The 14,668-nt window shown below is 33.9% G+C and overlaps 1 protein-coding gene across 7 annotated transcripts; it reads left to right on the top strand.

Moving 5' to 3' along the window:
- Positions 1-242: 242 nt before the first annotated feature.
- LOC127845156 (ficolin-3-like) lies at positions 243-13,397 on the top strand. Of its 7 annotated transcripts, none has more exons than XM_052375894.1 (14): positions 243-311; positions 458-508; positions 867-949; positions 2,857-2,928; positions 4,165-4,258; positions 4,778-4,872; positions 5,209-5,277; positions 6,273-6,417; positions 6,699-6,869; positions 7,012-7,164; positions 8,038-8,123; positions 10,545-10,641; positions 12,571-12,735; positions 13,005-13,397. In XM_052375894.1, exons 2-14 carry the CDS (start codon positions 463-465, stop codon positions 13,262-13,264), a joined length of 1,536 nt encoding a protein of 511 aa, XP_052231854.1. In that variant the 5' UTR covers positions 243-311; positions 458-462; the 3' UTR covers positions 13,265-13,397. The 7 variants fall into 7 exon arrangements, with proteins under 7 accessions (XP_052231854.1, XP_052231855.1, XP_052231851.1 ...); XM_052375891.1 differs by having other exon boundaries at positions 247-311; positions 8,038-8,168; XM_052375893.1 differs by having other exon boundaries at positions 252-311; positions 6,699-6,851; positions 8,038-8,168.
- Positions 13,398-14,668: the final 1,271 nt, after the last annotated feature.

Genomic DNA, 14,668 nt, shown 5'->3' with positions numbered 1-14,668 from the left:
ATGGCAAAGACTTGAGAGCGTTTCTCTTAAAGTCCGGTGCGCGTGTGTACCTGTGTGTATGTCTAGGGAGGGGTCTCTGTAAGGGGCATCCGAGCAGGTTGGCGGTGCGCTAAGGTTTGTGGGGATGTATATGTATTAAATAAACACAGACTATTTTAAATAAATAAATCTATGTGATATTTTCAGTCAGTATATTTAATGAACATCATTAAACTATATGGAAATGGCTCTTTAAACAGAGCTTATCAGTTCTAATTAATAACGTAATTGAGAACATTCTATTCAGATAGCAAATGTCGACGCTTCAAACGGTAAGTTTCTTAAATGATTATTCAATAAGAAAACAATATTTTTAGTAAGTAAAACGTGAAATCCATTTTACCGTTAAATGTTTAGTTAAGTTTCAAACATTAAATTTTATATTCAAATCTATAAATATTATTTTATACGAATGCAGGTATAATGCGTTGGCTCATTGCTGTTTCGTGGCTATTTTATGCCCAGAAAGGTAAGAATATAATTTTATTTTTGAATAGCGATTTGATGAGAGAGAGAATGACAATGTCATCATAGACACATAACGTGTGTGGGATTGGTTGTGAACTCTTTTATACGTCTACTATCCTCCTATAAAGATAAATGTAGCACTGTCAGTTTGTGGCATAGGTGTATACAATTATACAGATACAGTTAGAAGTATAAAAGCATTCAGGTAACACAGGAAAAGTGCGAGTTGGTTAACTGACCGCGACGATATGACCAAAATACTGCTTACGACGGTGGAAAACCAAGTTACACAGACGAAACATAGGAATGATTTGCAATATGCTATACTTCACATGTCATTTTGGCAAATGTGTTACCAGTTGAAGCTCTGACGTGTTTAACATGCGACAACGTTGAGCAACCACGCCATTGCACAACAGTCATGACCTGTCCGGATAATGACGTATGTATTTCAGATGTATTAATTTCAGAGCAGTAACATTTGTCAAGCGACTAAGTGTTGTAATTATTTTGTTTTGAAAAAAAAAAACACCGCAGGTTACTGAAATCTTATTCACATTAATTAATTTTCCCTTTGATTGCTGTATTAATTGTTTTATCCCTAAGCTATTTGTTTTGTTTTTATTATGTCATGATCCTGGTTTAATTCACGTGTTATACTTTATGTTGTAATGGGCTGTGATGTATGTATTATTATTAAAGGCAAGCAGATGGTGATAAGAGTGTTTTTCCGGACACTCTAATATTGAAGCATATTCCAAACATATATTGTACAGTTTATAAAAAATAACAGCATACATTCATGAAATAGAAAGTTCTTGTAAGAAACAAATTTCTTTAACACGTCTTTGTTAGTAAGGATCCGATTATTAAGACATAATAAACTATATTGTTTACTAAATTGGGTTGTTTGTCCTCAATAAATAAACATGTTGCCTCAGTTCCTATGCGACCATTGAGTGATTTAATTGACTTCATAATTTTACGACATAACAACGTATCACCATATGTTATGGTAACATGTCTTTAATTAGCAAACCTATAACTAAATTATCACGCTTTTCCCGTATTTTATGTCTGATTTTACAGATGACCCTAAGTCTTATCTTTATGGGTTAAGGATTGTCCTGTCGCAAGCATAGTTTTCAAAGCTATTGCTTCTCAAATGTTTATTTACCAGTACTTTGTTACGTATTGAAGGTATGAAATAGTGATATTATGTGATAGAATGGCGTGTGTTAAAGCCATGTCTACATAGCTAAATAATTTTTTTTATTGTTGTAATACAACATTTGATAAACACACACACAGAAACGACTAATCTGAACACACAATATATTTAGCAAAATATAATCGGCATTGAAATTAAGAATTAAATTATATGGCTTACGTACAGTAAAAAGGAACACTATGATCACGGATCCCATACAGTGTAAACGTGTCATTAATATTTCAAAATTCTATGCAAATGAAAAAAGAAACAATTATACACGCCGGACTTATTAAGAGACTTTATTTACGTAATCTTTTACATGCAGAAATATGTTGAACAATATTTTTAAAATTAAACAACATTTACTTGAGATATTTAGAGATATTGTGCCTATACATAAGACATTGAAAAAACAAGAGCAGTATACCACTTAGCGACAATCGTTAGCTCATTACGCATTGAACGCTATTATCGTTTTGAGTCGCTCTATCCGCATCGCATTATTATTGGTTCTGCGTATATATCGGTAATTTTAAAACACTTGTTTTAAGATATCAGCGCGAATTACAGTTTGATTATAACTTAAAATGAGGTAAATTATACTTAAAGAGTGCACATACTAGATGTCCTTTATTTATGTATTTATTTTAGCTGCTTAATTGAAAGTTGTGAACTTTATACACATAATTATGCAGATATATGATTGGTAAATGTCCAACAATTGAAGTATGTTTGCATTTCCTAAATTTGGAATTATCATGCCGTACGATTGGTGTTTGTTGTTGCCGCTAAATAAATTGTCACAATAAATGTAAGTGAATTTAGTAAGCTTCACCATTAATCCCTAAGCAAGGATCGAACTCTCGACTGGGGTGTCAAACATGTTTAACCTGACCTGCTAAGTAAGAAGCAGAATGTTAAATTTTATTAGGTGGACATGTGTATACAAAAGAACTCAACCAACAGCGTCCATAACATAAATTTATTTGAACTTGTGAATATTTACACTCATGCTTTTTCTATGTATGTCATGTGTTAACCATACTAATATATCCGCAATATTATTTGCTGCTTTTTTTGGTGAGGAAATGATTGGCACATATAATTTGTATGTACAAATTCCATTGTTTGTTTAGGTTTGCTTCGTTGAAAGAAAGATTAATTCGTTTGGAGAAGAAGGCTATGCCCTTGGATGTATGAGAGATAATGTAGGTATTGCAAAACAACAATTACACATTAAAGTCTATTTTAATATTTGTTTTCGCTTGAATTGTTTGTTTTAATTGACACTCCGTATTGTCTGTGCATGTGTTCCTCGTATTAAATACATGACATAAGTGTCCACCGTAACGTTTCATGAAATATATTATAAGGTCAGGGTCAGGTTACTGAGTACGGGTTCTAGTTCAAAATATCAGATTAGGCATGGCGTCTTCATGTGTTTGTTATGGCTTTAAAATTGCACAATCAAACTGTCTAATCAAATTTCAAACACATAACAACATCAGAAATACGGCTAAAGGATCGTATTTGGGTCACACATTACCATTTCTCTAATAAAACATTATATAGAACAATGCAACGGCGGCAAGACGAATTGTGTTAACCTAGGACACACAAGAATCACTTGAGTGTATTTGTATGGAGTACATTGTTTACCAGTCGCTGTTCAATATGTTCAATATGTCCAGTCTCTTGAGATTACTTCAGCTAAAGAATTACTTTTTAAGGTGTTGTGGAAACCTGTTACTCCCCATTTATAAATTACTGCGTGATATAAGTAGCATGCTCGTCAGCAGCTGCAGCAGTGGTTTCGACATGCCTGCGTTTTCGTAATCACATGCTGCAAGCCATTTACACTTATATCTAATAGCATTCTTATCCTACGGTTCAACATCCGATAGTGAAGGCCAATTGAATAAATGAGAGGGTACCGATTATTTCAGTAATATTTCGTAAAAAAACGTGCCTATTCTATTAAAGGGACTGTCCAACAGTCAAAAGCGTCGTTCGACGCGAACCGATATTTTGGGTAACTACGAGGATTGCTTATACATTTGTATAGCTAAAAAATACCTCCACCTTTGTCGTGAGCGTGGATCGTCCAGTGGTAAAGTCGGGAGACATTTTACTCCATAACTCCATGACTCTATGGGTCAGTGGTTCGAGCCCTGTGGAGGTTAACGTTTTTTCTTTTTTCTTTAATTTGTATTCTTATTTTTTACTGGAGATTTTAAGTTCAAATGTTTAAATTTATCAATATAAAGCATTTTTGAGCAGTTAATGACAAGCTTTAATACATGCTAAAATTTGTTGGACAGTCCCTTTAACTGACGATATCCCTTCTTTAAATGTTATCCATAATTATAAAAATAAATTTCGTGTCCGAATACAATGTTCTCATATTTACTCATGCGGAAAATTTTATAACTTCGTATATATAGGTGTGCAGAAACATTACCTCAACTTCTTCGACGAGTCAGTGCTCTCAATGTTGTAATAAAGACCTATGTAACCACGAGGGTTGTGGCAAACCAGGTAGGTCGTGCAATTTATATTACAAAACATATTTATCATTTTTGTGTGAAATTATTTATAACTTATCAGATGAAGAAAAAAAACAATTATGAAAATTAGCTTCATTGGTAAATATAAATTGAATCCGGGAACTCAATGTTTCAATGGAATCACTCTATCACGTCAATATGATTTACTCATTTGAAAAGGCAGCATTATTGTAATTTATACGTATTAAAATGAATTGGTCGTAGTAGATGTTTATTGAGTGCACCGGGTCGTTTCTAATACCGACATCGCCCTTTGAAGATCTTAAGTTCTGTTACGGGATATACTGCGATATACGTTAAGCGTCCCATTCTATAGACGACCATTGCGCCTTAAATACAAGTTGTGAAGCACATAGTAGATTGCATATCGGTCCTCATGCGAACGGGCGTGTCAGTTAGTTAATATTGAGCGCTGTCAGTGTGCTGCCAGTACACTGAGGACACGCTCTGCACATACCACACTAGTACACACTCTGTGCATTTTTCATAGGCTATCCTGATTCTCGTGGACCCGTATGTTACAACTGTATAGAAGCGGTATCCGACGGCAGGTGTCACCACATCGACTTATGTCGACGCGGCGAGGTAATATCAAATCGACAATGTTTTTTTACGGTTTTTAAGATTTTTAAGCAACGATCGTGTTAAGCAACTGCGTAAATACTTAAAATTATATCGAAAAAAATGTATATTTGAAAATTTTAAAACGCAAAAGACACATTTTATTTACTGATTGTTTTATTTCGGAATGGGTACATATTTTGTCAGTATATACACACATAATAATACGTACTATGTCAGCGTAAATGTCTGAATGTTATCAAGATTATTTCCGTATTTAGACGTTTTTCGATAAGACATGCCTTAATCAATTTACTAAAGATATCATTTTTTGGCCTTTGTATGCCAATTTGTTAACAGGTGTGTAGTGTCTCTGGTAAAGGCATGTTTGGAACAACAGTTTTTGCATCGAAATGCTTGCTTCAAGAGGTATAAACGATATTCTTTTTACACATCCTTTTATAAATCAGTTCCATTTGTATTATCTCATATTCATTCTTTGAAGTACTATTATCTTTAATAGGGGATATGATATAGTGCGACACAAATGATACATTAATCAAACGCATTTTTAAAAAATTAAATATATACATGAAATAAAAAGTTTTTATTGTTTAGACTTTTCAATCACAGACTGTTTATAATGTGCATCTTAAGCGTTTTCAGGCTTGATTGGTCATTGTCGGCTCGGGTACTACTTACATGTACCCCGGATACTCTAAAGTATACTTACATGTACCCCGTGTACGGTAAATATACTTAAACGTACCCGGTCGATATAAGACTGTACCCGAGTTGTATTCCCGCCCAAAATCAGATATCGTAAAACGCGCTACCGATTACCGTTACACAGTATTGTTTATCTTAATCAAACTTCAATTAAAAAAAAAACTGCATTAACATGCTTTTTGAGTATGAGTTACGATAAAATAGAGGCCATTCAACAGAAAATTGACATAAATGTGAATATAATTAATTTTAAAAGAAGCCGACAACGACCGATTTAGCATTAAAATTTCCGGGAACGTGTTACTATATTTACCGTACCCGGAGTACATGTAAGTAGTACCCGAGCCGACACTGACCAATCGAGCATAAATATGAACTTTTCTTTAAAGAGCCGAAAACGTGAACTTTTTTTAAAGAGCCGAAAACGACCGATTTAGCGTTAAAATTTCCGGGTACGTTTTTGTATATTTACCGTACCCGGGGTACATGTAAGTATACTTAAGGGTAACCGGGATACATGTAAGTAGTACCCGAGCCGACAATGACCAATCGAGCGTTGTCAGGGCCTTGCAATGTTTGTAAGGTCATTATTATACGTAACGTCCAAAGTAAACTTGCTTTAACAAGGAATTGTGTATCTCTTATCAATAATTAGAAAACATTTGCATTTACATAGCAATACGTTAACTTTGCAGATTTGTGGAACGCGTCAGATTCCTAACCTAGACATTATAGGAAAGCGGGGTTACAAAACGAGCTCAAATTCCCGATCATTTGACGTTCACGACTGCTTTCAGTGCTGTTCTGGGGACCTTTGTAACAAGAACTGCCATAACAGCGGTAACATACCCCATGCACGTTGAGAAACATAACAAAAACATATAAGCTGTTTCATAAAGCAAGTATACACTCTAATATAATGTGATCTTAAATTTGCATTGGCACCAGGATCACACATATGCTTTTAGGCATGAGTTATTAGGTAATTTGGTTCGTATTTCTACAAATTAATTTACTTGTGTTTATGAATTAATTTGGTAAAAGGCACATATTTTATTGAAGTCAAATAAACACTGAAGCTCTTGATTTTTTTTCAGTCGTTTTACATTTGTTCATTGTAGTTGACGGTCAATGGGGAGATTGGAATCCATGGTCAGCATGTACAAATTGTAACCAGACAAGAAATCGCCAGTGCAACAACCCTCCGCCGGAATATGGCGGAAAAACCTGTGTTGGAAATTCACAACAAACTCAGGAATGCGGAATGTGTCCTGGTAACATTACTATAAAGTGTATTTTATATATTAACATTCAATAATATATTGATTTTAAAAGATTTCCGTCGGTACGAACCTCATTTTATGAAGTTAACACATTTCAAGTCAGTTGAAACACTGAAGCACATTTTTCAGTCGATTTCATTTTACATTGTAGTGGACGGTCAATGGGGAGAATGGATTCCATCGTCAGCATGTACAAAATGTAACCAAACAATGAGTCGACAGTGCAACAGCCCTGCACCAGAACGTGGCGGAAAGGGCTGTATTGGAAATCCATCACAAACTCAGGAATGCGGAGTTTGTCTTGGTAATTTTACTTATAGCTATGATATAGTTTGTATACATGAAGATTCAGTAATATATACTTTACATTGAAGATTCATTTAGCTTGATTTAAAATATTAAAATAATCGGTGATTTTATCGAAACCCAGTTAGTATCGGATGGATTGACAAGCGGTGTGTTCAGTTGTCCTTTACCATATATGGGAAAAGTGTAACCAATCAATACACATGCTTGCCATCTCATCTTTAAAATTAGATTTTACGCCTTTTTTTTCTTGGGGTTTATATAAGTATGCTTGGATTGTTCCCCGTTAATTTCACAACAATGTTGGTTAAATTGTTCTCTCCCAAATTTATTCAAATAGTTCCGCTCCATTGCACAAAGTTGTCGCTCAAGACAATCATAATTGCCTTCAACTTTGGAACTTCTGTAATACTTTCTGAAGTTCTTGCTTAATGTTGATGTAAATAGTTCTTAGTAAAGGACTGGTTAAATGCCAAATCATTAAAAAAGGCCTTTTTATTGTGTACACTTGTGCTGAGCTCTTAAATCACAGGAAATAAATTAACATAATATCAATCTCTAAAACAAGTGTCGTATAAACCTTAGTCATTATTATTTCCAACACAAATTCCAAGCATAAATTTTAATTATGATTTAGATATGCAACGACTTGTGCTTAAATTGCATTTTATGTCGATATTGTCTGTCATAGATACCGACTTTGTAGCAAAACATATGCATATACGTTTATGAATACTCCTCATATTCAGAGCGAATTAAGTTTGACTTTAAAAACAAAACAATATAAGTCTTAACAGACAACTTGTAAAATGTGATATTCTTAAATGTGTTAAAGGTGCAAAACATAAGCAATTGTTGAATTTTATTGAAGCAAAAGATTGTTCTGATCTGCAAAGAATTGACTCCACCCTGCATAGTGGTGTGTACACCATCACGACTCCACTAAGTCACACCAAGGTACAAGTGTTCTGTGACATGGAGACCGATGGAGGAGGATGGACGGTAGTATTTGTTTAATTACAAATACAAGATAAGCATTGATGCAAAGCATCAAAGGGCGTCGGGAATTTCAGTGTAAAAGGCACTCAATGACGTTACATGGAACGATTTTTTTTCTACTGTAAATATCAATATATTGGACGATTATTTTAAACAAAATAGAAAAAGATACTGATATAACCATTATCTATAATTTTTTGTTATAACCCCCAAATAACCATTATTTATGATGTTGTGTTATAACCCCCAAATAACCATTATCTATGCTTTTGTGTTGTAACCCCCAAATATTTCATAATTCATTTTATTTTCATCGGTTTCCTTTTCTTACTGGCATCCGTGTGCAGTTTTCATTAATGAAACAGAACTGTGTATGTTTTAAAAAATCTGCTTCATCTTGTAAGCGTAATTTCATATTTTTCTCAACTTCAAGGGGAGATGATTCTGAACTTATTCTTACGTTGCTCATTTACGATAGGGGTTGAGTACTCATTGATATGAAAACACTGTAAAAGTTTGAAAAAAAAATGAATGAAAACTGTAAATTGCATAAAGAAGCTGCATTTCACAATACTTTGAAATTCAGTAAAAGATCATAATAGATTTATTGCTCCGATATTCATCATTTTCAATAGGGTTCGAGTAATACTGATATAAAAACACTAAACAAGTTTGGAAAGATTCAGACGAAAGTTGTGAAATCTTTTAAACAAGTGGAAATTGTTTATTTTGTCAAATTTAATAAAAAAATCTGGACTTATTGTCCCGATGTTTCTCATTTTTAATGAGGTAAAAATGCTCATTGATATGAAGACACTGATATTTTGGAAAGAATCTGATAAAAAATGTTGACATAATCACCTAACCAAGCAGTTTTTCACTTTTATTTATAAATTCAAAGAGACATAATTCTGGACTTATGGTCCGGTATTGCTCATATAGAGTTCGGGTTGGGTTCTCATTGATAAAAAAACCTGTGCAAGTTTGGGAACAATCGGATGAAAATTTTGGACTTCGAACAACGATTTCAAAATTTCTCAAATTCTATGGACGTAATGGTCAGATAATGCTAAAGGGCCCATACCACCTGGATAGTAATACGTGTCGCGCTTCGCGCTCTATATGTGGTTCTTAAAAAAAAACTCCGAGGAGTGCTTGACTCTAGGGAAACGGGTTGCTGGGCACAGCACCTCCTTGATAAGCGGCTGCTTTCTTTATCGCAACTCATCGTTACAATCAATAATACGTGTCGCGCTTCGCGCTCTATATGTGGTAGGGATAGTACTTAGGGCCTATGATAAACAACCATAAAAATACATGGATAATAGATGTGTTGTCTGTATTTATTTGTTAATATAAAAACACGTGTATTTTTTTATAAGATATTTAAGTGATGTAAGAATTTTTAATTAACGTTGTCACCACGCGGCATCCATTAATTTTAATAAAATGTCCAATTGTAGTAAAATGGATTTTAAAATGTCTACATAAAATAAAGCTTTATTATATTTATTAACCTGACTGAAAAAAATTGTCAGCCGCCGAACTGATCCGTTCGTGCCGGAAGCCGGGTTTGAACCGGGGGCCTCTAGATGAATGTTGCTCAAACAACTTCAGTCTAACGCTCTCCCAACTGAACTATTCCGGCTGACATCATTTATGTACTGCTATTTGGTGAAGTTGTGTATAGCGATCGTTATTATATGTCTATTAATAAACTAATACATTGTACGTGTTCGTACCACAACGCCTTCCAATAAACTTGCTTGCGCGATGGGTCGTCAAAGATTACATTAGACTACATTGATTCTCCACTAAATAAGCAAATTAGAAAAAACTACAAAATAAATAAAATTTGATAATGTTTTGTTTTTATACAAAACCAGAAAGTTTCGTGTATTTGCCCAGTCCCTGTGATCTTTCCCCTGAGATCAGTTGTGGATCAGTTATTAATTAAAACAATTAGCTTTGCATTATTCGCAATAAATGTTGTAATAAATGTAATAGGCACAAATGCAGTACTTGTTTACACGTATTTACACAAAAAATCGCCACTATGCAAGATATTCTTAAAACAAAAATCCTCCCATAAGCGAAAAAAAAATGCATTACATACTAGTCGCCGCTCTCCAGAGCGACGCCAACAATATCACCACCCCTCTCATTTACACCAAGATACAAATACATGTATGTACTGTAAACTGGAGAGGGATGGAGGAAAGTGGACGATATGCAATCTATTGAACCTTAAATTCCATTTGATGTTGTGATTAATTACTTGTTAAAACTGAATAAGGTGTTTGTTTTTCATGTTCCAAGATTCCAGTTTAAAGTTGGAAATACATGTATACAAATATGTTTTTATATGATTTGTTTTAGATATTTCAAAGACGTTTCAACGGAAGTGTTGATTTTTACAGAAACTTTAGTGACTATGAAAATGAATTCGGCCATGCGGCTGGTGAATATTGGCTAGGTAAAGTTTATAAGTATATACACTACTGTAACTAAAAGAACCAACATAAACACTATGTAATAGTTAGTAAGATTGAGAATGTCTTAAGTATATTATATTATTTAACTTATTGCGTTATAGCAAAAGACATTCTTATTCTTTGTTTTTCATATAATTTTCAAACATATATATTATAAATAATACCTTTCCAAAATACAATAAATTGACTGGTGCTTTCATTGAATGCTATACTGGTCGTCAATGGGTCAATAAAGAGTTGATCTTGCGCGTGTTTACAGGGCCTTTTCACGTTTTGGCAAATTGACAAATAAAAAAAAATGTTTCAGATTCGCAACTTTTCATTGTAGTTATAATATTTATGAGGAAACAGTAATACTGAACATTTACCATGCTCTAAAATATCCATTATATGCATCTTTTGACGATTTAAAAACCTGAAAAATATCAAGCGTAGCAACGCGAAACGATTTAATAATTTGGAGAGTTCTGTTGTTGTCGTTTTATTTGGTGATACTACGAGGATTGCTTATATAAAGTATATAACACATCAGCTATGGTAAGAGCACGGATAGCCGAGTGGTGTAAGCGATAGACTTTTACTCCAGGGGTCAATGGTTCAAGCCCAGTTGAGGGTTACTCTTTTTCTTTTTTTGATTTTATTATTGTTTTTTACTGGAGCTTTTAACATCCAATGTTTAAATTTAACAATATAAAACATTTAATAACAAACTTCAATACATGCCAAAATCTGTGAAAAGGCCCCTTTAATGAGTTGAAAAATCGCGCACGTAAAGACATGTACATTTTTAGTACATTCGGACACAAAGAACTCTACCTGCGCATATAAAGACTTGTACGTGCTCACTTATCAGGAGGCATGAAACCAAATAATTCTGACAAATTTTGCATATACATACCTTACCCAAACAAATAAATGGGGAGGAATTGAAATGTACAATAGCCCTTTCCGGTTCCCAAACAAATACAGAAAATTGATTGATTCCGTTGTACAGTTTGTGGAGACTCGTGATCATATGAATAAAATATTTTATTTCATGTGCCACTTTTAAATTAATTTATTCCTCTTGTCACTCTTAAAAAAACGATCATCGACCAAAAACCGTTTAAAACGTCTATACGTTGCATGTTTTTCTGAAACAACACATCTCTTCTATAACTTGATTAACGGAAGCGCCACTGTATACTCATTCACTACATATGTCGTAAATTGCGGTATCTCATAAATGATGAAGAATTAAAATGCTTTATCATTTGGCTGTCAATCCGGAGTTCAAAAGTTGCATCCAGTCATGAAAATTGCTTTTACTCTTATGTCCCTCCCTTTCATGTGATTTAAGAAGGGCGTATTACTTATTATTTGCATGAACAAGTAAGTACCTTTATCGATGCTGAAGAATGTCCAAGAAATGTATTCAAACTTTACCTGCCGGTCATGACGGGACTGATATACAAATACTGATATTCAAATTTTTCGTAGCATGTGCAAATATTCTGTACGCATATATATATAGCTGGCACATTTTTTTCCTGTGATGATTACTTCCCTTTGTATAAAGATCACCATGTAGGACCATAACACATAATTTGATTGGCTGACTAATTCGTTGCCACGAGTTAGCTAAGTCGTTCCCTCGAGATAGCTAACATTCTCTCCTCTTTTGTTTAAGGCACCTTTCCTTTATTTACTGCACCGCTCTTTTTATTTGCGCTCCTATTCTATTTAGTTTTGCACTCCTCTTTTTTTCTATCTCGTGGCCTCGACTTATTATCTCGAGGCCACGACATAGCTAACATAGGTGAATGTCACCTCTATGCCACCGTAAATATGCGCATTGTCCCCCTGCTGGACTTTCATTACGTTAATATTTATCAAATCAGTGTTCTAATAAATAATATTCGATTTCACAGGACTTAAATACATCTACGAGATAACATCTCATAGATCCCTTCAACTTCGCGTGAATATATCACGCTACGACGGAAGAACAGGTTATGATGTCTACGGCAATTTCAGTTTGCGACAAGGAACCAACTATACATTAAATCTTGGGGAACGTTTAATGTCGCAAGGCGGTAATTTATGACTTATGGCTCATTCGTTTGTTAAACTATTTGTATTTTTGTTTGGTTTATCATTCATTTGTTAGTTCGTCTATTCGTCCGATTGCTTGTTTAAACCAGTTCATAAATATATATGCTACTTCACTTAAATAATTCAACAGATAAGTTGAGGCTATGCAAAAAAAATAGATTGCAGGCTCACCGCGGTATAAATCTAAGTCTCGATTGATATACATGTTGTATTAAACGTTAAATTTATTGAACATTGGTCTATTTTCCAGTGGATACCCGTTACACATTCCTCATAAACGGCGCGGTTGGAAGGGATTTCAGTACGTATGATCATGATGTCGACCTATACCCGGAAGCAAATTGTGCGGCAATCGTCAAAGGTGGCTGGTGGTATAGTGCGTGTTTCTACTACATGAACCTTAATGGTTTGTATTCACCTGAAACAGATGACCAGACTACTATGAGTTATGACAGTAACGTGGGACTCGAATCAAGCACGATTATGTTTAAAGATATGGTCAAGAAATAATAATCTGGGTGAAAGAATCAGTGGATTTAAATGTTAGAAAAGATAGGCTGTAAACATTAAAATACTTGATTTATTGCCAACCTTGTTACTTGTAGTTTTAATTAAAAGAAAATCTAATAAAACACGCATTGAATGTATGTGTTATGTCATTTTCTATCTCAAAAAGCCCAAAGTCCGCTTCTAAAGATCACGTTGTTAATGGAAAGTATACTAGTGTCAAAATAGATGTGCATTTACTAAGATTAATACGTATTAATCGTTGCACTGAACAAAACTGACGTCCTTTTTCATGCTTTGTAACGTTGTTCTATACAGTTCTATGTTAAAATTCGCATTTAAGCGCGTTACTGATTTACATTTCAACATATGTAGCACCATGTTCGGAACTTAAATGGTTGAATATACTTAAAACACATTACATAAACGAGGCGAAGTATCATATGTTTTAAATCTGATATATGTTACAATTAATGACAACTTGCCACCATGACAGTTAATATTGTATCAATGCAGTTACATTTATTCTGACTCTTGTGTTGGAAATATGTTTGAAAAAAAAGAAACAAAGCGACAAGTATAATGTATAAGAAACGTACACACATGATTAGTATTGCTTTATTTAGGCATAAATATCCTAGACAATTCATATATAAGAAAAAGTCACAAAATGACTGTTAGTTGTTACTGTTTAAACTAACCAAAGAGTGAAAACGCACAGTATTCAGTTTTTGTTTTCACGAGAAAGGCTTTTAATTATACGACATGAATTCCGGTAAATATAAGTGTAAGAATCGCGGGTATAGTATAAGTGCACGTCCCATATATCGCAGTTCGTTGAAAAGATGTCTTATATTATACAATCAAACTTTAGCAAGTATCTTCATGGTGCATGTATGGAAATTATTGATGACTTATATAATGAAAAAGGGCATATTATGAAATGTTTAATTTTAATGTCATATTCCAAGAAAGCATCGCAAATTCATATGATACCGATCTTTATGGTTATAATGATTCATAACCTGCTGGTTTGCATGCTTGGTATTTCCAAATTGAATTATATCGACATGTTCAGCGCCATTGTTTAAGACAATGAGCAGCATACACACATATAAAGTAATTTCAAAATAAAACACGCTCCCTGCTTCATGGTTTAAATTAAAACCATTCACCAACACATAACCCCAATTATTAAATGTCACTATGAGATTTGGTATAGCATCTTAATCTACATATTTTGCATGAAAACTTAGAAACGTTTCACATACACTAAAGCCCCCGCGATATATGTTTTGAGTCAGACAAATACCCTATAATATTCTAATGTTGGCATACGTGTCGAAGCCTTGTCGTTTTTAAAGATTATTTTCACATTAATTTGAACAATCGAACCAACTCTAACAA

This window comes from Dreissena polymorpha, chromosome 9 (genome assembly GCF_020536995.1).
Source record: "Dreissena polymorpha isolate Duluth1 chromosome 9, UMN_Dpol_1.0, whole genome shotgun sequence".
NCBI classification, from domain to species: Eukaryota; Metazoa; Mollusca; class Bivalvia; order Myida; family Dreissenidae; genus Dreissena; species Dreissena polymorpha.
Note: the sequence above shows the minus strand (reverse complement) of the source record. Positions and strands in the feature narration are given on the sequence as shown.